The sequence below is a fragment of the Ceratotherium simum genome, chromosome 22 (genome assembly GCF_057802395.1).
Source record: "Ceratotherium simum simum isolate JZ-2026a chromosome 22, ASM5780239v1, whole genome shotgun sequence".
Lineage (NCBI taxonomy): Eukaryota > Metazoa > Chordata > Mammalia > Perissodactyla > Rhinocerotidae > Ceratotherium > Ceratotherium simum.
Genome location: NC_141921.1, coordinates 7,435,828 through 7,461,805, shown reverse-complemented (window position 1 = coordinate 7,461,805; position 25,978 = coordinate 7,435,828). Strand labels below are relative to the sequence as shown.

The 25,978-nt window shown below is 37.4% G+C and overlaps 1 protein-coding gene across 3 annotated transcripts in view; it reads left to right on the top strand.

Annotated features, from left to right (window-relative positions):
* The window catches only part of OSBPL9 (oxysterol binding protein like 9), a 170,792-nt gene that overhangs the window by 66,000 nt on the left and 78,814 nt on the right, over positions 1-25,978 (top strand). For all 3 annotated transcript variants that reach the window (XM_087445950.1, XM_087445954.1, XM_087445953.1), the window contains exon 4: positions 25,308-25,384. In XM_087445950.1, coding sequence (XP_087302076.1) covers positions 25,308-25,384 — 77 coding nt within the window. The remainder of the gene's footprint in view (positions 1-25,307; positions 25,385-25,978) is intronic.

Sequence of the window (25,978 nt, the reverse complement as noted above, 5' to 3'; positions counted from 1 at the left end):
TTTAGAAGATGACAAATCGTCATTTGTCTGGTAATTGGGAGTATCAGTTAGTTGCTAAGAACATGTCAGGCTTTGAGAATTAAGAAAATATGCATCAGATTCCATCCCAGAACTTGGGGAGTACACAGCTGAGCAAGGGAAGGGAAAAATGTAAACAAACAAGCATTATAGTGTTAGAGATGCTTTGACAGGAGCCTATACAAAATATAATAAGGTACATAGACTTTTTTTCTCTAATCTGATCTCACCCCTGTTGTTATTATGATAAGCAGTTTATTTAGACTAGGGCTCTTAAACCTGAGTATTAAAACATGGGTTTAGATTACTTTAGATTTAGAGTCATGTGAATTGGTTTTTCTCTCTCCACACTTCTTTTATTACCATCTTTAAAAAACACTGTCTAACTATCCAGCCTGTCCAAACTTGTTACAAATTATAGTCAGTGGCACTTTGAACCACCTAATTATCTAAGTGGAATGTTTTTATTTAGTATCTGTCCAGCTATCCATCATATACCACCCACAAATACATAAAGAGTACCTATAAAATGTGCAAGGCAGTTTGCTAAGTGCTAGAAATACAGCAACAAATAAGACTGACAAGCTTCTGCTTTCTAGGAGCTTACATTCTAGTGGACAAGGCAATCAATAAGAAATCAAATAAGATGTCACATATAGTGTATACCAGTGGTTCTCAAACTTTTTGGTCTCAGGACCCCTTTACAAACTTATTGAGGACTCCAAAGAGCTTTTGTTTACGTGGGTTATATATATTGATATTTATCACGTTAGAAATTAAAACTGAGGGATTTAAAAAATTATTTATTCACTTAAAATATCAATAACAAACCCATTATACTAATAACATTTTATGAGAGAATAACCGTTTTCAAAAACAAAAAAAAAATAGAAAAATGACATTGTTTTACATTTTTGTGAATCTTTTTAAGGTCTGGCTTAATAGAGTATTGGTCGAAGTATATGAAGAAAATATAGTCTTATACAGATATATATTTAGAAAGTGGAGAAGTATTTTAATAGCCTTTTCAGATAATTGTGAGTATTCTTCTTTGATACTTCACCCAAGCCTAACAAGTTGTAGTTTCTTAAAGGTTTCTTACAGTGTAGAATCTGAAACTATAATAATGAAATTTATATGTGAAGTACTCTATTACATTAAAATCCATTGGTCTGTCTGGCACTTTGAATGGATCTTTTACTCTATGTATGGTTTTGTAACATTAATCTTTGTTCATATGTGGATCTTCCAAATATTGACACATTTCATCATACAACATAAAAAAATTACATTTGTTGATATTGCCCCAAACTCATCAGAAAAGTCTTTAAGTATTGAGAATCTGTCAGGTTCATGGTAGCTGGCAAATACTAGTTTTCTAAAATGCTAATGTTTGCTTAAAAGCCTGAATTTTATAATTGGCAACAAAAACTGTCAGTTTTCCCTGAAATGAGAAACTCACTTTCATCATTTTCAGGGAAATGTCTGCCAAATATCCCACTGTAAATAATATAGTTTGTCACTTGTTCTTTCAGGTAAAAATGATGTTCCATTAGTAAAGTGCCTCTTAGTTCACAACTCAGACAAGTGCTTTTCCTTGAGATAATCATTATACCTTGGTATGCAGCAGGAGCACTTTATAGGTACTTTCCATGTGTCACATAGACTGTTTGAAAAGCATATACTCAGTCGAGATTTAATAATGTTTGCTGCCCCTTCAAGGGCGTTCTTAAGTGAAACAGGAATTTTTTTTCTTGCGTGTGCATCGTGGTGAACAATACAGTGACTGCCAGTTCAGTTTGGTGCCATTGCCTCCATTCGAGTTAAGGTTCTAGCAGTTTTACTACCATTACTCTTGCACCAACAGTGCAAATGTCAACACAGTGAAAAACACAGATAGTGTTATTAGCATTATCACAAGAATAGTTGTGCCTAAGGACCCCTTGACCTCACTGGACCCCCAGTGTTGTTATATGTCTTATTTCACCTGATTTTCACAGTAGACCTTTGAAGTAGTTGGTAGTGTTAACCCCTTTTGAAATTTGTGGATACAACTCAGATGTTAAGTACTATCCTCCTGAGGTCACACGACAGTAGTGAAACTGGGACTTGAAACCAAGTTTTCTGACTACAGTGTTTGGCTCTGGTTCTTTCTGTTTTATACACTATCTCCAAAGTGTGGAGAGGTTTGTACTGTATCTCTTAAGAAGGACTTTGTCTAGGAAGAAGGGCATGGGATAAGGCTTATTTAACAGGGCTAGGGTTGCTTGAAGCGTAGAGACTCCATTTTTATTTGCTGCTTTCTAGGTACTGTGTCATTGCAAAATACTAAACTTCTCTGTTTCTTTATTCTTGAAAATGAGAGTAATAATAATACCTATCTCATGTAGTTGTTGGGAGGATTTAATTAGTTAATACATGTTATATGTTTACACATGTGTCAGACCGTGCTGACACAAATTAAGTGCTCAATAGAGTTAGCTTTTATTATTTGCACAGGTAGAGACAAGACTCAGGCATTTCAACAGAGGGAACAACTTGAGCAAAAGCTGGAAACTGTGAGTCATGTGAGCAGTCAGTACAAGGTAACTGAAATGTAGTGGCTCCTGGAGGAGTATATTGGGAAGTAAGATAGCAAATGTAGATCTGGTCCTGATTATTACTGGACCAGAGCTATAAACTATTGCTCAAAATTGTGCCTCTAATGCCTAGGACAATGACTGGTATATGACATGTATTTATATACTACTTGAATATTGGAATATTTGAATAAATTTAAGGAAGGAGAGAGCAGGTCTTCTTATAATGAGCAACATAGATGGAAAAGGTGGCATTTCAGTGTAGCCCAGAAAAATGAATAGGATTCTAATAAGCAGATATTAGAGGCTATTAGAATGGGTGAAGATAACACGTCACTAAATAATGTGCCCAGCCAAGTGATAGTACTTTCCAGGAGACTAAATTACTTGAGATCATGGATTGTCATTTCCTTGCTCATATCTCCGGCAGAGTACCTCGTGCATCTTGGGGCTCAGAAGATATTTGAGCAGTGTCTCAGCACTTAATCTTGTAGATATGGTTTTTGCGTAATGTTTTCATTTCACGATAACTTTCAGAGAAAAAGAGGCCTTCCTGATTGCTAATTCTTCTTTTTACTTCAATTACAAAACAGGCAAATAACCACTTCCTTTTGCAAACAGGCGGTAATTTATTCAGAGTTGTCGTATGTCTTAAAGGAGAAGATCAGGAATGGCAATGTATAGGAGTTTTGGAAACTTGTCTTAAAATCTACTTCAAATATGTGTAATGTAGGAAACATGAATAGATATGTATTAAAAGAGCTAAGATTAGGGCCAGCCCCGTGGCTTAGCGGTTAAGTGCACGCGCTCCACTGCTGGCGGCCCGGGTTCGGATCCCGGGTGCGCACCAACGCACCACTTCTCCAGCCATGCTGAGGCCGCGCCCCACATACAGCAACTAGAACGATGTGCAGCTATGGCATACAACTATCTACTGGGGCTTTGGGGGAAAAAAATAAATAAATAAAAATTATTAAAAAGAGCTAAGATTATAGAATCCTGAAAAATGTGTTTTACTTACTGGATGAATATTATTTTTCCTTCTGTGCACCTTATATTGTTTCCATATAAGCCAGGCATTATTGGGAATTAGAAGTTACCGGTAATCCCTTCCCTACTCATTTTCTCTGGCTAATCGTTTATTTGATTATTAATATAACTTGTTTTCTCTTAAGGCTGTGTATGATAATAATAACATATTGATATTTTAGTATATGTCAGGCACTGTGGTAAATATTGTACAGATTATCTCATTTAAGCCTCACAATAACCTTCTAAGGTCTAGGTACTGTTATCATCCCCATAAATAATATCATCATCCTCAGATTATGGATGAGGAAAGTAAACCTCAGAGAGTTTAAGTAACTTACTCAAGGTCTGAGTGAATACGGGCAAGGCTAGGTATGAGAGCCAACCTTCTGATCCTTTACACTACGCTACTTAAGAGATACTGAAAAGCAGTAGCTTTGTGGACCGTTGGGGTAGCTTAAAGCAGTGTTTTCCAAACTGAACACAATCTGTTAGTGGATTGTGAATCTTATTTAGTGGGCCAAGATCAGCACTTTTAAAAAAGTGAAATACAACACAGTGAAAATGTCAATGTGTATGGCATATCATAAGAGCAAACGTTGTTTTGTGGAACTAATGTTTCAGTTGTATATGTATATGTTTACATATATGCTTATATATATTTGTGAACTGGTTCATGTTATAAAAAGTATTTCTTTTTTTTTTTAAAGATTTTATTTATTTTATTTTTTCCCCCCAAAGCCCCAGTAGATAGTTGTATGTCATAGCTGCACATCCTTCTAGTTGCTGTATGTGGGACTCGGCCTCAGGATGGACGGAGAAGTGGTGCCTCGATGCACACCCGGGATCCGAACCCGGGCCACCAGCATCGCAGCGCGCGCACTTAACCACCAAGCCACGGGGCCGGCCCTAAAAAGTATTTCTTATTGTGGGCTATAGCCAAACAAAATTTGGAACCCACTGGCTCAGAAAATGGAAAGAGAGCTTTAAGAATGTAATAAAGAGGAAAGATAGGTGCTAGAGAAGAAATTCTAGAGACAAACTGTATAAATAACATTTTTAAAAAAGGGAGAAAGAGTTAACCTGTATTTATATATTTGGGGAAAACAATGTACTATTTATAAGTTGTTTTAACTAATTTATTAAATTGGGCCCTTCTAGCAGGGATTCACTCAGAATTAGTATAGCTTTATTTTTTTATTTTTTAAAATAATTTTATTTATTTATTTTTTTCCCCCAAAGCCCCAGTAGATAGTTGTATGTCATAGCTGCACATCGTTCTAGTTGCTGTATGTGGGACGTGGCCTCAGCATGGCCGGAGAAGCGGTGCGTCGGTGCGCGCCCAGGATCCGAACCCGGACCGCCAGCAGCAGAGCGCGCACACTTAACCACTAAGCCAGGGGGCCGGCCCAGAATTAGTATAGCTTTAATTTTATTTCTGGAGAGCTGCCTCTGCAGGTGGTTTGTGAATTGTGTATATTATTACTGTATTTTTATTTCTCATTTGAACGAATAGTTTAGTATGATTGAATAATAACCAGACATCTCATTGGTGCTTCATATACACAAAGATAGTTTTCCTATTAAATTCAGTAGAGTAGAGGTTTGTTTACTGGCTCATGGGAGAATGGGAGAAGGTGGGTTAGGTTAGTCAGAATATTAGAATATTCGATTTTCAGCTGGAAGGGGCAATTTAGTCCAAGCCTCCAATTTTTAAAAAAATTATTGTAAAAAACATAACATTAAATTTACCATCTTAACCATTTATAAGTGTACAGTTTAGTGCTGTTAAGTATACTATTCACATTGTTGTGCAACAGATTTCTAGAATTTTCCATCTTGTGACAAACTCTATACCCATTAAACACTAATTCCCCTTTCCTCCCCTCTTAGCCCTTGGTAACCACATTTCTACAATTTTTATTACTTTACATATTTCATATGAGTAGAATCATACAGTATTTGTTCTTTTGTGATTGGCTTACTTCACTTAGCATAATGTTCTCAAAGTTCATCCATGTTGTAGCATAAGACAGGATTTCTTTCTTTTTTTAAGGCTGCATAGTATTCCATTGTATGTGTTTTCCACATTTTCTTTATCCATTCATCTGTTGATGAACATTTGGATTGCACCCACCTCTTGGCTATTGTGAATAATGCTGTGATGAACATGGATGTGCAAATACCTCTTTGAGATTCTGCTTTTAGTTCTTTTGGATATATACCCAGAAATGAGGTTGCTGGATCATATGGTAATCCTATTTTTAATTTTCTGGGGAGGCTCCATACTGTTTTCAATAGTGGCTGTACCATTTTACATTCCCACCAATAGGGCACAAGGGTTCCAACTTCTCCACATCCTCTCCAACACTTAGTATATTCTGTTCTTTTGATAGTGGCCATGCTGATGGTTGTGAGGGGACATCTCATTGTGGTTTTGATTTGCATTTCCCTGATGATTAGTGATGCTGAGCATCCTTTCATGTGCTGATTGGCCACGTGTATGTCTTTGGAGAAATGTTTATTCAAGGCCTTGGCCCATTTTTTAATTGAGATTTTTTGTTGTCATTGAGTTGTAGAAGTTTCTTATATATTCTGGGTATTAACCCCTTATCAGATATATAATTTGCAATTATTTTCTCCCGTTCCTTAGATTGCCTTTTTTCTCTGTCGATTACTTCCTTTGGTGCACCAAAATTTTTAAGTTTGTTGTAGTTCCATTTGTCTATTTTTTTATTTTGTTGCTTGTGCTTTTGGTGTCATATCCAAGAAATCCTTGCCAAATTTAATGTTCTGAAGCTTTCTCCCTATGTTTTCTTTTAGGAGTTTAATAGCTTTAGGTCTTACGTTTAAGTCTTTAGTCCATTTTGAGTTAATTTTTGTATATGGTATAAGGTAAGGGTCCAACTTCATTTCTTTGAATGTGGATATCCAGTTTTCCCAACACCATTTGTTGAAGAGACTGTCTTTTCTCCATTGTGTAGTCTTGGCACCCTGGTCAAAAATCATTTGGTCATACATGCAAGGGTTTTTTTCTGGGCTCTCTATTCTATTTCACTGGTCTGTATGTCTATCTTTATGTTAGCAAGCCTCCCATTTGAAGGTGTTAAAATGAATATTCGGGTGGTATAAGTGACTTGCTAAGGTTAACAGTGGAAAAAGTAGTAAAGCGTGGGCTGTTTTGATGCTTAGTTCTATATTCTCATATAGTAATTTGCCACATATTTGCTTTTGCTTATTCTGTCCTCTTTATCTTGAATGCCTCCCCTGTCACTGCCCACCGCGCCGCCCCGCCCCTCCTTCCATTTTCCCTCCCTCTCCCCCCTCACATAGCCACACTCACACCTTTGCCTCTAATTTCTACTCAGTTTTTAAAACTTGACTCTCATCTCCTTGCCTTAGAAGCCTTCCCCGAGTTTATCTCCACACACACACATCCCTTGGGATAGGTTCTTGCACTCTATGCTTACACTGATTTTTCTCTTTTTTCTCTCTGGTAGTACCAGTCATTCTGTATAGTAGCAGTTGTCAGTTTGCATTTATTTCTCCTTGTCACTTGCGTGTAAGCTCTGTAAAGACAGGGACTGGATCTTACTTGAATTTATATCCCCAGTGTCTACACAGTACTTGGTACACAGTAGCTTCTCAGTAAATGCTGGCTGAATGGATATATCTAGTACTGTGATAAACACTATGGTTAATATGATCAGATAACCTAAAATCCAATCATAGAGGCAAAACATAAACATGTGAAAAATGTAAATAACAGTGTGGGAGCAGTATAAGGTTAAATTTTATAGGTAGTCAGTAAATACTTGATCAAAGAATAATTGGGTGATGTGTTGGCATTTATAAGTCCTATAGGAGTTCAAAAGAGAGAGATCACTGCTATCGGACTAGTCAGATAAGGCTTTCTTGAGGAGAACTAAAACTTGTTCTGAGGCATGTAGGATTTAGATAGACGGGAAGGAGGTTAAAGTCAGTGTTAAGGATTGTGGAGGGGAGTATGCCATGAGCAGGAACATAACTCAGAGTGTTTAAGGGTCAGTGAGAAGGTGGTTTGGTTCATGTAAAAGAGGCATAAAGTAGAAGGTGTGGAGGGCTTTTACTGTTAGACAGGGAGGCTAGGTGGGGAATGTTGAGGTTTTTATGGAAACAGCATTTTGATATAAGCTCTCTGAGTGAGGTGTGCAGGCTGTGTTGGAGGTAGCAGAATCTAGTGCATCTCCTACATTTGTGATGACGTTTTGTTTACAGGCATGAGACTGTATGAGTGCTTGAACCAGCATGTTGTCAGTAGTAATTAAAAGAAAAGATAGGGGGCCGGCTCCGTGGCTTGGCGGTTAAGTGCGCGCGCTCTGATGCTGGCGGCCCGGGTTCAGATCCCGGGCAAGCCCCAAGGCGCCACTTCTCCGTCCAACGCGAGGCCGAGTCCCACGTGCAGCAACTAGAAGGATGTGAACCTATGACATACAACTATCTACTGGGGCTTTGGGGGGAAAAAATGAATAAATAAAATCTTTAAAAAAAAAAAAAAGAAAAGATAGGGACTATATCAAGGAAGAATCTGGTGAACTTGGTATGTGATTTCATTTGTAAGGAGGTGGCAGATTTAAAGATGATTGAGATTTGGTGCCCTGATGGAGTGAGAGTGGTGCCTCTTGTCATGTCCTGGTGATTTCTCAATTCAGGGCTCACTATTACGACCACTTCCTAACTGTCTTGCCACCCCCATTTTGGCCCCATTTCTCATTCTCCACAGCACTGCCAGATTGATGTGCCTAATATGCAGATTAACCATGTCGCTCTCATGCTTGAAACTCTTCAGGGGCTCCCCATTGTCGTAAAGATAAAGTCCATTCATACTCCTTGGGCTGGGATCCTAATCTTTTGCCATTTCCTCCTCCCCAAATCAGCCCAGTGTTCTAGACACATTCAAATCAGTTTCCCAAATGCACCTTTTTCATGTCTCAGTGTCTTTATTAGTCTTCTTTTCTCTTTCAGGATGTCCTTATCTTTCTCTACTTGACAGACTAATTCTTATTCTTTTACACCTAACTCCTTAAGGAGCTCTTCCCTGATTTTCCTTCACTTCCTTTGGTGGTGGCATAAGCTATGTATTTATACAGCTAAATGCAAATCTGTCTTCTTTACTAGATTGGGAGCTCCTTGGAATCAGGGCCAGGTCATGATAAATGCCCAGCAGTAATAATAATAATAGTTAATGCTTATTGAGTACTTACTTTATGTCATTTACCCGTCCAAGTGTTGCATTTGTATTGACTCATTTAATCTCTGCAGTAACCTTATGAGTAGATACTATTACTCCTTTTACAAATGAGAACATTGAGGCTTAGAAAAGTTAAGTAACTTACTGAAAGTCGTATGGTTAATAAATAGCAAAAGCTCAGAGGTGAACCTAGGCATTCTAGCTTAGGAGTCCATGTTCTTTAACTCCATATGTCACAGTAGTTTACCATGGCATTCTCTAAGTGATGTCTTTTGATGAACCAAAATTCTTAACTTTGATGTTGTTAAATTTATCAGTCATTTTCTTTATAATTAAGAGTTCTGTATCTGGTATAAGAAGCTTTTTTCTAACACAAAGTTACGATGATATTCTTCTGTTTTACCTTCTGGAAGCTTTATTGTTTTTCAGGGAATCACTTGGGATTGATTTTTGTGTGTAGTACAAGGTAGGGTCTGGTTTCGTTTCTTCCCCGTATTGGCCTAGCACTATTTATTGAAAGATTGTTCCTTACTGCTTTTAGTGCCACATGTGTCACAAATCATGTCCATATATGTATATGAGTGGGCTTATTTGTGGGCTCTGTTCTATTTCATTGGTTTATTTATCTGTATTTGCTCCAATACCACATTTTCTTAATTACTGTAGCTTTATAATAAGACTTTATATTTGATAGAGTAAACTTTCTAAGAATGCTTCTTTGTTCTCAAGAAAGTCTTTGCTATTCTTTACCTTTTGTACCATTTTGTATTTGTATTTTAGAATCTTGACAAATTCCAAAAATGCCTTTTGGAATTTTAATTTACGTTACATTTAATCTTAATCTATAGGTCAGTTTGAATGTTGTTACAGTATTGAATCTTCCAATCCATGAAATGATATTTCCATTTATTTATGTCTTTTTTGATTTATCATAATAATTTTTTTTTTTTTTTTTGGTGAGGAAGATCAGCCCTGAGCTAACATCTGCCAATCCTCCTCTTTTTGCTGAGGAAGACTGTCCCTGGGCTAACATCCATGCCCATCTTCCTACACTTTATGGGACACCGCCACAGCATGGCCTGACAAGTGGTGCATTGGTGCGTGCCGGGGGTCCGACCCAGCAAACCCTGGGCCACTGCAGTGGAGCGCACACGCTTAACTGCTTGCGCCACCGGACTGGCCCCCATAATAATATTTTTGTGTGTGTGTGAGGAAGATCAGCCCTCCATGAGGGCTAACATCCATGCTAATCCTCCTCTTTTTGCTGAGGAAGACCGGCTCTGAGCTAACATCTATTGCCAATCCTCCTCCTTCCCCCCCCCCACCAAAGCCCCAGTAGATAGTTGTATGTCATAGTTGCACATCCTTCTAGTTGCTGTATGTGGGACGCAGCCTCAACATGGCCGGACAAGTGGTGTGTCGGTGTGCACCAGGGATCCAAACCTGGGTCGCCAGTAGTGGAGCACGCGCACTTAACCGCTAAGCCACGGGGCCGGCCCATGATTTTTTTTAAATATAATTTTTAAAAATTTGAAACAATCTCACACTTACAGAAAAGTTGCGAGTACAATACAAAGAACTTTTCCCCTGGAACTGTTTGAGAGGAAGTTGCTAATAGGATGTCTCATCACCCCTGAATGCTTTATTGTATGTTTCCTGAAAACAAGGAAATTTTCCTGGATATACACTATACAGTCATAAAATCAGGAAATGAACATTGATGCATTAATACCATCTAATCCTTAAACTCTATTCGAGTTTTCCCAGTTTTCCCAATAATGTCCTTTATAGCAAGAAGATCTGGTTCAGAATCACGTTTGGCATTTAGTTGTCATGTCTCTTTATTTTATTTATTTATTTATTTATTTATTTGTGACGAAGATCGGCCCTGAGCTAACATCTGCCAATCCTCCCCCCCTTTTTTTTTGCTGAGGAAGACTGGCCCTGGGCTAACATCCATGCCCATCTTCCTCTACTTTATATGGAATGCCGCCACAGCATGGCTTGACAAGTGGTGTGTCGGTGCACGCCCGGGATCCGAACCAGCGAACCCCGGGCCACCGCAGCAGAATGCGTGCACTTAACTGCTTGCGCCACGGGGCTGGCCCATGTCTCTTTAGTCTCCTTCAGTCTGGAACAGTTCCTCAGTCTTTCCTTGAATTTTATGACCTTGACACTTGAAGATTGTAGGCTAGTTATTTTGTAGAATATCCCCCAGTTTGTTTTTTTCTGTTGTTTCTTCATGATTTGATTCAGATTAAATATCTTTGGCCTGAAGATCACAGAAATGATGCTGTGTTCTTATCACAGGATTTCAGTTTGTCTCATTACTGATGGCATTTACTTTGATCACCGGATTAAGGTGGTATTTGCCAGGCTTTTATGGTTAAATTTTATCTTTTTCCCTTCTTAATATTTTGTGGGGAGATATTTTGAATCTATGCCAATATCCCATTCCTCATCAAGCTTTCAATTTATGTGTATCAGTAGTAACTCATGGTTTCTTGTTTTACTCAATAGATTATAATTCTTTACTATCATTATTTATTTTGATGCTCAAATTGTCCTTGATTTGGCCAGTAGAATTCCTTTTAAGCTGACTTCTGTATTGTTTTAACATGTTTCTGTCATTCTCTGAGTATTACCTTCCTTACTTTCTGGCACAAAAAAGATGTTCCAGGCTTATTTTCTACCTTTCCTGTCCTAGTTTTGGAATCAACCATTTTTCCAAGGAGCCCGGGTTCCTTTTAATGGAGAACGGTATTTGGAAATCAGCGCCTGGTGCTAGGTGTACTTATTGCTATTGGATGTCATGGTGCCCAGGCCCTCTCAGAGCTAAGAAAACTGTGAATGTTATATACATGTGTGTGTACACACATGTGCGTCCTTTTCCATATTTCCTTATGTGTTTACATATGTGTTGAAAACCGTGAGTTCATGCTGATAGCTCCATTTGCAATCTCACACTTCAGAATCATTTTGGTTTTCTCCCTTACCATATTTGTAACTCTATTTTCCAACAATGAAATCCTTTATTCTTGTTATATTTACTTACTTGAGCAATCCTTCTGTATGTGATTTTTCCCATCATCACCCACTTCCTTGTGTGGATGTCACCCTCACTCCACTCAGCCTCGGAAACCTTGTGCTAGGCTGCCCCATCCCCTGCAGTGTGGACTTCCTCTTCACCTTTCTTGGGCCCCGATGCCCCATGCTGGACTTTTTTTTTTTTTGTGAGGAAGATCAGCCCTGAGCTAACATCCATGCTAATCCTCCTCTTTTTGCTGAGGAAGACTGGCTCTGAGCTAACATCTATTGCCAATCCTCCTCCTTTTTTTCCCCCAAAGCCCCAGTAGATAGTTGTATGTCATAATTGCACATCCTTCTAGTTGCTGAATGTGGGCCGCGGCCTCAGCACGGCCAGAGAAGCGGTGCGTCTGTGCGCGCCCAGGATCCGAACCCCGGGCTGCCAGTAGCGGAGCATGCTCACTTAACCGCTAAGCCAGGGGCGGGCCCCACGCTAGACTTTTCCACTGTGTAGATTCCCTCTTCATCCTGCTTTGGCCTTTAATGCCTATGCCAGGTTGTCCCTTGGTGTGATGTATGCCCTCCTCTCCCTGCTCAGGCTCTGTTGTCCTGAGCTGGGTCTTCCACCCATTTGGTACAATACTTTCAACTAAACCACAGAGCTCATTTGATTTTTCCCTCTAAAGCCCTTTTTCTGTTCCAGGATTCAATCCAAGATCCCACATTACATTTAGTTATAACAATTCTCTGTTCTCTGCTTGTCTTTCATGACCTTGACATTTTTGATGAGTATTAGTTATTTTGTAGATATCTCTCAATTTGGGTTTATCTGATGTTTTCTCATGATTAGATTGAGATTATATATTTTTAGCGAGAATACCGCAGAAATGATGCTGTTTCCTTCTCAGTGGATCGTATTGGGGGATATATGATATCAATATATTTATTACTGGTGATGTTCACTTTGATCACTGGATTAAGGTAGTGTCTGTCAGATTTCTCCATTGTAAAATTACTGTTTTTCCATTTGTAATTGATAAATATCTTGGGGGAGATACTTTGAAACTCTGCTAATATCCTGTTTCTCCTCAAACTTTTGCCCACTGATTTTAGCTATCAGTATGCCATCAGTGGAGCATCACTGCAGTGATTATTGCTGCGGTATTTGTCTAATGGTGATTTTTAAATTTCTTTCGTTCCTTCTATACTTAGGAATTGTAATTCTTCTGAAAGAAGAGCTGTGCCTTCTTCCCCATTTACTTTCTTATTCAATTATTTATTTAATCAGTATTAGACTATTGGATATTTATTTTATTCTAGGGGCTATAATCCAGTACTATCATTTATTCTGTTGCTCAAATTCTTCAGGCTTTGGCCATTGGAGCTCCTTCAAGTTGGCTCCTGTTTCCTTTTGACATGCCCTCATTCTTTTTCAAGCACTTCCTATCTCTATCTATCTCTCTAAAACTATGGGTTCATATTGATACCTCCAATTCTGGATCAACACCACATGCTTCATTCTAGCTTTCTTCCTTTCCTTATTTGTAATTTTTTTTTCTCTGATGATGAGAAACCTGGTTCTTATTATCTACAATGTATTCATTTGTTTGTAGTTACAGATGCTAACCTATACTCCTTTGAAAACCAGATTTACTAACTAGAGTACAGTATTTGTGTGCAGTTCTTTTTTTATCTTTGCATTATCTAGTCAGAGTACTGTTTTCCAAGTCACTTAGGTTTAATCTTTTCTTCCTCATTCCCTTCAGTATGGTTGTCTTATTCATTTGTAATACAGTTAGGTTAATTTGTTATTGTTTGTATTCTATTTTGGATTTCCCTTCCTCATTCTGGTTGATTTTAGTTAATTTTTTTTTTTTTGAGAGTATGTGAAACATTACTATGGTTCCATAGAGTCTGAGTATATACAAAAAGATACATTTGGAGAAGTGTTGCTACCTCCATATCCTTACTAACTCATTCCTATTTTCCTTGGCTTTCCATCCTTTCCCACTCATGCCTTGTAGCTTACTATTCTCTTTAGTTTCTAGTTCATCCTTCTAATATTTCCTTTGCACAAACAAGCAGATACATGTATATTTTTTTATATCCCTTTCTTTCTTATGCTAAAAGTAGCACACTTTGTTTTAGTTCATTCCAGTGTGTCTGGAAATCACTCCAAAGAGATCTTCCTCATTCTCTTTTTTACACCTGAATAGTTCTCCGTGATTTATTCAACCATTCTCCTCTGTATGAGTATTTAGAGTTTTTCTAATATTTTGCGATTATAAACAATGCTACAGTGAATAACTTGGTTCATATGTATTTTCATATTGTTGGATATTGATTTTTTTGCATGTTCAACTAACCTGTATTTCTAGAATAAACTCAACTCAGACATGATATATTAATGTTTTATATAGGGTTTTTGCACGTCTATTATTGAATTAAAATTGCCTATAATTTTTTTCTCTTGCAATAGTCTTGTCAGGTTGGTATCAAAGTTATACTGGCTTTACAAAAGAGTTGGGGAGTGTGTTTTCTTTTTCTATTTTCTGTAAGATTTTGTATTAGATTGGCATTATTTCTTCTTCAAATGTTTGACAGAATTCTCTGGTAAAACTTTATGGGCCTGGAATTTTCTTAGTGGGATTATTTTCAGTTACTTTAACATTAGAGAATTTTTGGGCCGGCCCCGTGGCTTGGCGGTTAAGTGCACGCACTCTGATGCTGGTGTCCTGGGTTCGGATCCCAGGCGCGCACTGACGCACCGCTTCTCTGGCCATGCTGAGGCTGCGTTCCACATACAGCAACTAGAAGGATGTGCAACTATGACATACAACTATCTACTGGGGCTTTGGGGGAAAAATAAATAAATAAAATTATTAAAAAAATAAAATAAAATAAAAAAATATTAGAGCATTTTTGATCTACCAAAAGGGCACTTTCCTATGGTCCCACGTAATAGTTATAGAACTATCCAAATTTCAAAATATCTTCTTGTGGCAGTTTTGGTATGTTGTATTTTAAAAGAAAAATTTCCATTTAATTAAAATTTTCATTTTTGTCGTCCTGGAGTTATTCATAACGTCCTCCTATGAACTTCTGGATGTCCTCTTTCTCCTTCATGACATTAATGATCTGAGCTGTCGTGTTCATCGTTTCCTCCTCCTATCAGTCTTCCTAGAAGTTTATCAATTTCATTACTTATTTAATGAAATAACTAATGCTTTAGGCTGTATTGATTATGTTTACTCTAGTTGATTAATTTATGTTCCTTATCATTTCCTTTCTACTTAATTTGAATTTAATTTCCTATTGTTTTCAGCCTTTTTGTTTTTCTGTATATACATTTAAGGCCATACATTTCCCTTTTCTGCACTGCTTTCAACTGTATCCAAATTTCAGTATGTTACGTTTTCATTTATGCAGTTCCAAATATTTTCTAATTTCTAGTGAGATATTTTTCCTTTTATTTGTTTATTTATATTGAGTAACATTGGTTTATAACGTTATATAAATTTCAGGTGTACATCATTATATTTCAACTTCTGTGTAGACTGCATCGTGTTCGCCACCAGAAGTCTAGTTTCCATCTGTCACCATACAAATGTGCCTCTTTATCCCTTTCACCCTCCCGTCACCCCCCTTCCCCTCTGGTAACCACCAACCTATTCTCTGTGTCTATGTGTTTGTTTATTGTTGTTTTATGGTTGACATATGAGTGAAAACATATGGTATTTATCTCTCCCTCTGACTTATTTCGCTTAGTATAATACCCTCAAGGTCCATCTGTGTTGTGGCAAATGGCAAGATTTCATCTTTTTTATGTCTTAGTAGTATTCCATTGTATACATGTACCACATCTTCTTTATCCATTCATCCCATTGATGGACACTTAGGTTGTTTCCAAGTCTTGGCTATTGTGAATAATGCTGCAGTGAACATAGGGGTGCATATATCTTTCTGAATTAGTGTTTTCCTGTTCTTTGGATAAATACCCAGAAGTAGGATAGCTGGATCATAGGGTATTTCTGGTTTTAGTTTTTTGAAGAATATCCATACTGTTTTCCATAGTGGCTGCACCATTTTACATTCCCACCAGCAGTGTATGAGGGTTCTCTTGTCTCTACATCCTTTCTAACACTTGTTATTTCTTGTTTTTTTTTTAATAATAGCCATTCTGATGGGTGTGAGGTGGTATCTCAAAGTAGTTTTGATTTGCGTTTCCCTAATACTTAGTGATGTTGAACATCTTTTCATGTGCCTGTTGGCCATCTGTATATCTTCTTTGGAAAAATGTCTGTTCAAATCGTCTGCCCATTTTTTAATTTGGTTGTTTTTTTGTTGTTGAGTTATATGAGTTCTTTATATGTTTTGCATATTAACTCCTTATTGGATATGTGATTTGCAAATATCTTCTCCCAGTTGTTAGGTTGTCTTTTTGTTTGGTTGATGGTTTCTTTTGCCATGCAAAAGCTTTTTAGTTTGATGTAGTCCCATTTGTTTATTTTTTCTTTTGTTTCTCTTGCCTGAGAAGACGTATTAAAAAAGATACTGCTAAGACTATGTCAAAGAGCATACTGGCTGTGTTTTCCTCCAGGAGTTTTATGGTTTCAGGTCTTACATGTAAGTCTTTAATCCATCAGGAGTTAATTTTTATGTATGGTGTAAGATAATGGTCTACTTTCAGTCTTTTGCGTGTGGCTGTGTAGTTTTCCAAACACCATTTATTGAAGAGACTTTCCTTTCCCCATTGTATGTTCTTGGTTTCTTTGTCAAAAATTAGCTGTCCATAAGGCCTGCCCCGTGGCTTAGTGGTTAAGTGCGCGTGCTCTGCTACTGGCGGCCCGGGTTCGGATCCTGGGCGCACACCGACGCACCACTTCTCCGGCCATGCTGAGGCTGTGTCCCACATATGGCAACTAGAAGGATGTGCAACTATGACATACAACTGTCTACTGGGGCTTTGGGGAAAAAAATGGAGTAGGATTGGCAAAAGTTGTTAGCTCAGAGCCGGTCTTCCTCAGCAAAAAGAGGAGGATTAGCATGGATGTTAGCTCAGGGCTGATCTTCCTCACACACACACAAAAAATTAGCTGTCCATAGATGTGTGGGTTTATTTCTGGGCTCTCAATTCTGTTCCATTGATCTGTGTGTCTGTTTTTGTGCCAGTACCATGCTGTTTTGATTATTATAGCTTTATAGTATACTTTGAAATCAGGAAGTATGATGCCTCTATGTTTGTTCTTTTTTCTCAGGATTGCTTTAGCTATTCAGGGTCTTTTGTTGTTCCATATAAATTTTAGGATGCCTTGTTCTATTTCCATGAAAAATGTCACTGGGACTTTGATAGGGATTGCCTTGAATCTGTAGATTGCTTTAGGAAGTATGGACATTTTAACTATGTTAATTCTTCTAATCTCTGACATGGAATATGTTTCCATTTTTTTGTGTCCTCTTCAATTTCTTTCAACAATGTTTTATGGTTTTCTGGATACAGGTCTTTAACCTCCTTGGTTAAATTTATTCCTAGGTATTTTATTCTTTTTGTTGTGATTGTAAATGGGGTTGTTTCCTTGATGTCTCTTTCTGGTATTTTGTTATTAATGTATAGAAACACAAATGATTTTTCTTTTTAAAGATTTTATTTATTTATTTTCCCCCCAAAGCCCCAGTGAATAGTTGTATGTCATAGCTGCACATCCTTCTAGTTGCTGTATGTGGGACACAGCCTTAGCATGGCCAGAAAGGCGGTGTGTTGGTGCACGCCCGGGATCCGAACCTGGGCCGCCAGCAGCAGAGCCCGAGCACTTAACCGCTAAGCCACGGGGCCGGCCCCAACACAAATGATTTTTGTATGTTGATTTTGTACCCTGCAACTTTACTGTATTCATTTATTATTTCTTATAGTTTTTTGGTAGATTTTTTAGGGTTTTCTATATATAAAATCATATCATCTGTGAATAGTGATAGGAGATAGGAGAGAGAAAGAGTTTCCCAAACAACCAAAAACTAAAGGAGTTCATCACCACTAAACAGGCCTTAGAAGAAGTGTTAAAGAGACTTCTTTAAGTGGAAAAGAAAAAGCCAGAAATAGAAATAAGAAAATTATCAAAGAAAAAATATCACTGGTAAAGGCAAATATACAGTAAAAGTAGTGAATCCACCATCTTTAAAGCTAGTATAACAGTCAAAAGACAAAAGTACTAAAATAATCTATGTCTACAATAAGAGGGTAAGGGATACACAAAATCAAAAAAGGTAAAATATGATGTAAAAAACATAAAACATGGGGGTGGGGTAAAACTCTAGGGCTTTTAGTGTGGGGTTGAACTTCAGAGACCATAAACTTAATATAGATTGCTGTATACATAGGTTATTATATATGAACCTCATGGTAACCACTAAACAAAAACTTATAATAAATACACAAAAAATAAAGAGAAAGGAACCCAAACAAAGTCATCAAATCACAAGGGAAGAGAGCAAGAGAAGAAAAAGGAACAGAGAACTACAAAAACATCCAGAAAAAAGGTAACAAAATGGCAAGAAGTACATGCCTATAAATAATTACTTTAAATGTAAATGGACTAAATACTTCAATCTAAAGATACAGGCTGGCTGAATGGATAAAAAAACAAGATCCATATATATGCTGCATATAAGAGACACACTTCAGACCTAAAGACACTCACAAACTGAAAGTGAAGGGATAGAAAAAGATATTCCATGCAAATGGAAATGAAGAGAAAGCTGGTGTAGCATACTTATATCAGTCAAAATAGACTTTAAAAGAAAAACTGTAACAAGAGACAAAAAAGGGCACTGCATAATGATAAAAAGAACAATCCAACAGGTGGACATAACACTTGTAAATATCTATGCATCCAACATAGGAGCACCTAAATACATAACGCACTTATTAACAGACATAAAAGGAGAAATTGACAGTAACACAATAATAGTAGGGAACTTTAACACCCCACTTACATTAGTGGATAGATCATCCAGACAGAAGATCAATAAGGAAACATTGGCCTTAAATGACACGTTAGACCAGATGGGCGTAATAGATAGATACAGAACATTCCATCCAAAAACTGCATAATACACATTCTTTTCGAATGCACATGGAACATTCTCCAGGTAGATCACATATTAGGCCACAGAACAAGTCTCAATGCATTTAAAAAGATTGAAGTAATACCAAGCAAAGCATCTTTTCCAACCACAACAGTATGAATCTAGAAATCAACTACAAGAAGAAAACTGGAAAAGTTACAAATATGTGGAGATTAAACAAAATGATAATGAACAATTACTGGGTCAATGAAGAAATCAGAGGAGAAATCAGAAAATATCTAGAGACAAATGAAAATACAACAGACCAGAATCTATGGGATAGAGTGAAAGTGGTACTAAGAGGGAATTTTATAGTGATACAAGCCTACCTCAAGAAACAAGCAAAATCTCAAATAAACAATGTAACTCCTAAAGGAAATCAAATTACTCCTAAAAGAACTCAAAAAAGAAGAACAAATGAAGCCCCAAATCAGTAGAAGAAAGGGAATAATAAAAATCAGAGCAGAAACAAATGAAATAGAGACTAAAAAGACAATAGAAAAAAATCAGTGAAACTAAGAGCTACAAAATTGACAAACCTTTAGCTAGACTAAGAAAAAAAGAGAGAAGGCTCATGTAAATAAAATCAGAATTGAAAGAGGAGAAATTACAATAGATACCACAGAAATACAAAGAATTATAAGAGAATACTATGAAAAGCTATATGCCACCAAGTTGGACAACCCTGAAGAAATGGTTAAATTCTTAGAATTATATAACTTTCCAAAACTGAATCAAGAAGAAATAGAGACTCTGAATAGATCAATCACTAGTAAGGAGATCAAAACAGTAATCAAAAACCTTCCCCAAAACAAAAGTCCAGGACCAGATGCCTTCCCTGGTGAACTCTACCAAACATTCAAAGAAGATTTAATACCTATGCTTCTCAAACTCTTCAAAAAATTGAAGAGGAAGGACACTTCCTAACTAAAATGAGGCCGACATTACCCTGATATCAAAACCAGACCAGGACAAGCCAAAAAAAGAAAATTATAGGCCAGTATTGCTGATGAATGTAGATGCAAAAATCCTCAAGATATTAGCAAATCGAATACAACAATACATTAAAAGAATCATATACCACGATCAAGTGGGATTTATCCCAGGGATGCTAGGATGATTCAACATCTGCAAATCAATTAGTGTGATACACCACATTAACAAAATGAAGAATAAAAATCACATGATCATCTCAATAGATACAGAGAAAGCATTTGACAAGATTCAGCACCCATTTATGTATGATCAAAACTCTGAGTAAAATGGGTCTAGAAGGAAAATACCTGGTGTAATAAAGGCCATATATGACAAACCCACAGCTAACATCATACTTAACTGTGAAAAACTGAAATCTATCCTTCTAAGAAGAGGAACAATAGAAGGATGCCGACTTTTGCCAATTTTATTCAACATAGTATTGGAAGTCCTAGCCAGAGCAATTAGGCAAGAAAAAGAAATAAAAGGGATCCAAATTGGAAAGGAAGAGGGATTTTTCTTCAAACAGTGGATTATTTAGTATGTTTCTTTTTTTAAATTTTCAAAATTTCTGAGTATTTTCTATCTATGTTTTTAACTGATCTCTAGCTTAAATTCTCACTATCTACTGCATTTGATTTTAATCCTTTGAAATTTGTTGAGACTTGTTTTAGGGTCTATTATGTGGTTAATTTTTAGAAATGTTCTGTGTGTGCTTGAAAGAATGTCTGTTTTACATTTGTTGTATGCAGAGTTCTGTGTATGTCTGTTGGATCAAGTTTATTCATCAGAGATTGTTCAAATCTTCTAGATCCTTACTAATTTTTTGTCTGCTTGATCTATTAGTTAATGAGAGAGATGTGTTAAAATCTCTCACTAGGGGCGAGCCCTGTGGTGTAGCGGTTAAGTGCACGTGCTCCGCTGCTGGCGGCCCAGGTTCGGATCCCGGGTGCGCACTGACGCACCACTTGTCAGGCCATGCTGTGGCAGCGTTCCACATAAAGTGGAGGAAGATCAGTATGGATGTTAGCTCAGGGCCAGTCTTCCTCGGCAAAAAGAGGAGGATTGGCGTGGATGTTAGCTCAGGGCTGACCTTCCTCAAAAAAAAAACAAACCAAAACCTCCCACTATGTTTGCGATGTTCTGTCTGTTTTTCCTTATATTCTGTAGGGTTTTGCCATATATACACACACACACATTTTTATGAATCCATGGTATTAGTTACATATAGATTTACATTTATTATATCTTCCTGATCATTTGAATCTCTTGTATTTACAAAGTGAGTCTCTTGATCTCCTTTTGTGGTAAAGTCTATTTTATTTTATTTTAATAACGTCACCTTTTTTTGAGTTAGTATATTTTTTTTTTTTGAGGAAGATTTGCCCTGTGCTAACATCTGTTGCCAGTCTTCCTCTTTTTCTTTTTCTCTCCAAAGCCCCAGTACATAGTTGTGTGTCATAGTTGTAGAGTTGTAGCTCTTCCATGTGGGACGCCGCCTCAGGGTGGCTTGATGAGCGGCGAGTAGGTCTGCGCCCAGGATCTGAACTGGCAAACCCCAGGCTGCCAAAGTGGAATGCACCAACTTAACTACTACACCACCAGGCTGGTCCCTGTATTTTTTTTATACTCTTATTTTCAATATTTCTATATACTTATATTAGTAAGTGTCTTTTGTAAGCATCATTTGTTTAAATTTTATTTATAAACCTTTCTTTTTTATTGTTGTTGTTGTTGAGGAAGATTGGCCCTGAGCTAACATTCCTTGCCAATCTTCCTCTTTTTGCTGAGGAAGAGTATCCCTGAGCTAACATCCGTGCCCATCTTCCTCTATTTTGTGTATGGGATGCCATCACAGCATGGCTTGATGAGCGATGCTTTGGTCCACACCAGGGATTGGAACCTGTGAACCCTGGGCTACTGAAGTGGACCATGTGAACTTAACCACCATGTCACTGGGCCAACCCCTAAACCTTTCTTTTTTTTTTTTTTTTGTGAGGAAGACCAGCCCTGAGCTAACATCCATGCCAATCCTCCTCTTTTTTTTTTTTTTTTTTTTTGCTGAGGAAGACTGGCCCTGGGCTAACATCTGTGCCCATCTTCTTCCTCTGCTTTTTATGGGACACTGCCACAGCATGGCCCAACAAGTGGTGCATTGGTGCGTGCCCAGGATCCAAACTGGTGAACCCCAGGCCGCTGCAGTGGAGCGTGTGCACCCAACCACTTGCGCCACCGGGCTGGCCCCTAAACCTTTCTTTTTTAATTGGAGCATTTACTTCATTTACACTTAATTTAATTATTAATGATTTTAGGCTTAAAATTTACCATTGTACTATATGTTCTCATTTTTTTCTTGCATGGTTTTTTTTTTTGGTCCTTGTCAATTTTTGGATAGATTGCTTCTCATTATTGACTTATTAAAAAAATTTTATTATTCTGAAAGTTAAACACTTAAAAACAACCTTTTTTTTTTTTTTTTTTTTTGCGAGGAAGATTAGCCCTGAGCTAACGTCTGTTGCCAGTCCTCCTCTTTTTGCTGAGGAAGATGGGCCGTGGGCTAACATCCTTGCCCATCTTCCTCTGCTTTATATGGGACGCAGCCACAGCATGGCTTGACAAGTGGTGCATCGATGTGTGCCCGGGATCCTAACTTGTGAACCCTGGGCTGCCACAGCTGAGCGCATGCACTTAACCACTGTGCCACCAGGCTGGCCCCTTAAAAAAACCTTTTAATGATTACTCTAAAAGTTGCCACATAAATCTTTCAGTTTTCAAAATCTTAGATTAATTGGTAATTTTATCTTGTTTCTAAACAATGCAAGAACTTTAGAATTCTTTGACTTTATTTTCACTTTCCCAATCTATTTGCAATTGTTTTGTATTTTAATTTTGTGTGTATTTATTTAAAACCTCACAAAGTATTATTATTTTTTATGCAATCAATATTCATTTAGTTTTACCTACATACTTATCGTTTTTGTTGCTCTACATTCTTTCCTACATCTACCACCTTCCATCAGACATTATTCCTTATGCATGGAGAATACTTTTTCAGATTTTCTTTAATGAATGTCTACTGTTGACAAATTCTGTTTCTGTTGGCCTGAAGATGACTTTATTTCATCTTAATTCCTGAAGGATATTTTTCACTGAATTCTAGATTTCAAGTTATTTTCTTTCAGCCATTAGATATAGTACTCTCTTGGTTTGGTTCCCACTATTTCTTTTGAGACCTTAGCTCAATTTAATTGTTGCTTCTTTGAAAATAATCTATCCACCCCCACCTCCCCCACCAGCTGTTTTAAAGATATTTCCTGTATCTTTGGTTTGCAGTAATTTTTTCTGGGATGTGCCTAGCTGTGTATTTCTTTGTTTTATCCTGCTTGGAATTCTTAGGGCTTCTGAAATCTGTAGCTTAATGTCTTTCATCTGTTTTGAAAAATTCTCAGCCAGATAGTGGTTCTATTCTATTCTCTCTTTTGTCTCCTTCTGATATTCCAATCACATGCATGTTATACCCTCTCGCTCTCTATGTTGCTTACCCTTTCTTCTATATTTTCTATCCCTTTGACTCATTGTCTTTTGTTTTGGTCAGTTTCTTCTGATCTTTCTTGAGTCCTCTAATTGTCTCTTTAGTTGATTTAATCTGCTCTTAAACTCATCCATGAAGTTCTTAATTTTGCTTGTTATGTTTTTCAGTTTTAGAATTTATATTCAATTATTTAAAAAATCTGTATCATTTATAAAATGGTTTCTAAGTCTCTGTCAAAGTTTTCAGTCTTTTATTGAATGTGTTAAGCATAGTTTTAAAGTGTGGGACTGTTTGTTCAAATATCTGGAGCTCCTGTTGATCTGTTTCTATTGTCTTTTGATTCTCATTTATATGTAATTTTATCTCCTTGTATTCTTGGTTATCTTTTCTTATGTGCTAGACATTGTATTTGAAAATTGTTTTTATTTTTTATTTTATTTATTTTTTTTGAGGAAGATCAGCCCTGAGCTAACATCCATGCTAATCCTCCTCTTTTTGCTGAGGTAGACCGGCCCTGAGCTAACATCTATTGCCAATCCTCCTCATTTTTTTTCCCTTTTTCTCCCCAAAGCCCCAGTAGATAAATGTATGTCATAGTTGTACATCCTGCTAGTTGCTGTATGTGGGACGCCGCCTCAGCATGGCTGGACAAGCAGTGTGTTGGTACGTGCCCAGGATCCGAACCCAGGCTGCCAATAGCGGAGCGTGCGCACTTAACTGCTAAGCCACGCGGCTGGCCCCTGAAAAATGTTTTTAGAAATCATTCAGCAGCTAAGATAATATCTTCCTACAGAAAAGATTTTCATTTGCTTTTGCTAGCTAGGTGCCTAGAGTTGCTAACAACCTGGGGTTGTTTTAATCCGTTTCAGCATCAAGGTTTTTCTGGGCCACTTAGATGACTGAGCGATTGTTTTATTCTTAATCCCAAGGTGCAGCCCTTTGAGGTCCCAATCAAAACATGACCTATTTAGCAGAGCCCTCACTCTTGGTGGCCCCTAGTCTCGGACTTTTGGCCTGATAAGCCTTTTTTTTTTTTTTATAGAGTTTATTTTTTAGAACAGTTTTAGGTTCACAGACAAATAGAGCAGAAAGTACATAGAGTTCCCACATATCCCCTGCCCGCATATACTGATATACAAGACTTTTAAGTATATTGCTCAGTCTACAGCTCTCCTGGAATTTACAGTGCTTCCAAGAGAAAAGTGGCCCTAAATACCAGGCTTATCTTCCAGATGTTTGTCTTCTCCTAGAACTTGGCCTGTTAATTGTTTACTACCTTGTTTTTTGATGCCTTCAACCCGTTATTTTTTAATAATTATTCCAGCTTTTCTGATTGTTCTCAGTGGGGAGGTAGCCTACTATTATTGAACACGATTATTCCCTCTGTTATAAATGGCTGCAAGTAGATCGCTTATTTGGAAAGTATAGAAAGGTGAACCTAGGGCCGGCCCCGTGGCTTAGTGGTTAAGTGAGCGCGCTCCACTGCTGGCGACCCGGGTTCGGATCCCGGGCTCACACCGACGCGCTGCTTCTCTGGCCATGCTGAGGCCGCGTCCCACATACAGCAACTAGAAGGATATGCAGCTATGACACACAACTATCTACTGGGTCTTTGGGGGGAAAAAATAAATAAATAAAATCTTTAAAAAAAAAAAAAAAAGAAAGGTGAACCTAGTAAGGAAATAGCACAACTAAAAATCTTTTCTATTAGCATTATGGTTTAAATTTTTTACTTTCAAATGTGGAGCTATATTGTAGAAATTAAGGTTTTAATTTTTCCAATCTTTTATTCCAGCTCGTGATGCTGATGAGCGAGAGAAGTGGATCCATGCCTTAGAAGAAACAATTCTTCGACATACTCTTCAGCTTCAAGTAAGAATCTTTACATGGCTTCTGGATTGTTCATTAGTTTTTTTTTTCTGTTTTCTGTTTTTTTAAATAACTGTGATATGATGTAATGAAAACTTTTGAAAACTTTTAATTTCTAAGTTGTTTATTCTTGCCTTTACAGTGTTATAATATATAGGAAAGTTATGGTCATTTTCTTCTGCTTTCTAAAGGGTAAAATACTGATTTTTGTCTAGAAACAAGACAGTGCAAGGCACTCTTGAAAGAGAAATACTATGTTAAAATGTGCCAGATTCATTTTTTAAATTTAGTATCTATATTTGGTTATTGATATAACCAAATTATTATAATAATGTGTGATAATAGATAAGTGCTGAGAAGTTGACCTACTTTTCTTGTTATAGGATTTGGCAGTTACCATGTATGTTGGGTAGTACTCTTTGGGATGAAAGTGAAAGAAAAAACTCAAACTGGTTTAAGAAAAAAGCAAATCTGGTTTAGGTGTGGTTTGAGGTAGGCACTTAAACAATGTCATGAGGACTCAGATCCCCCATCTCTATTTCTAGGTCCCATTTCTTCTGGGTTGGCTTTATTTTTAGATAGATTCTCCCTTTGTGC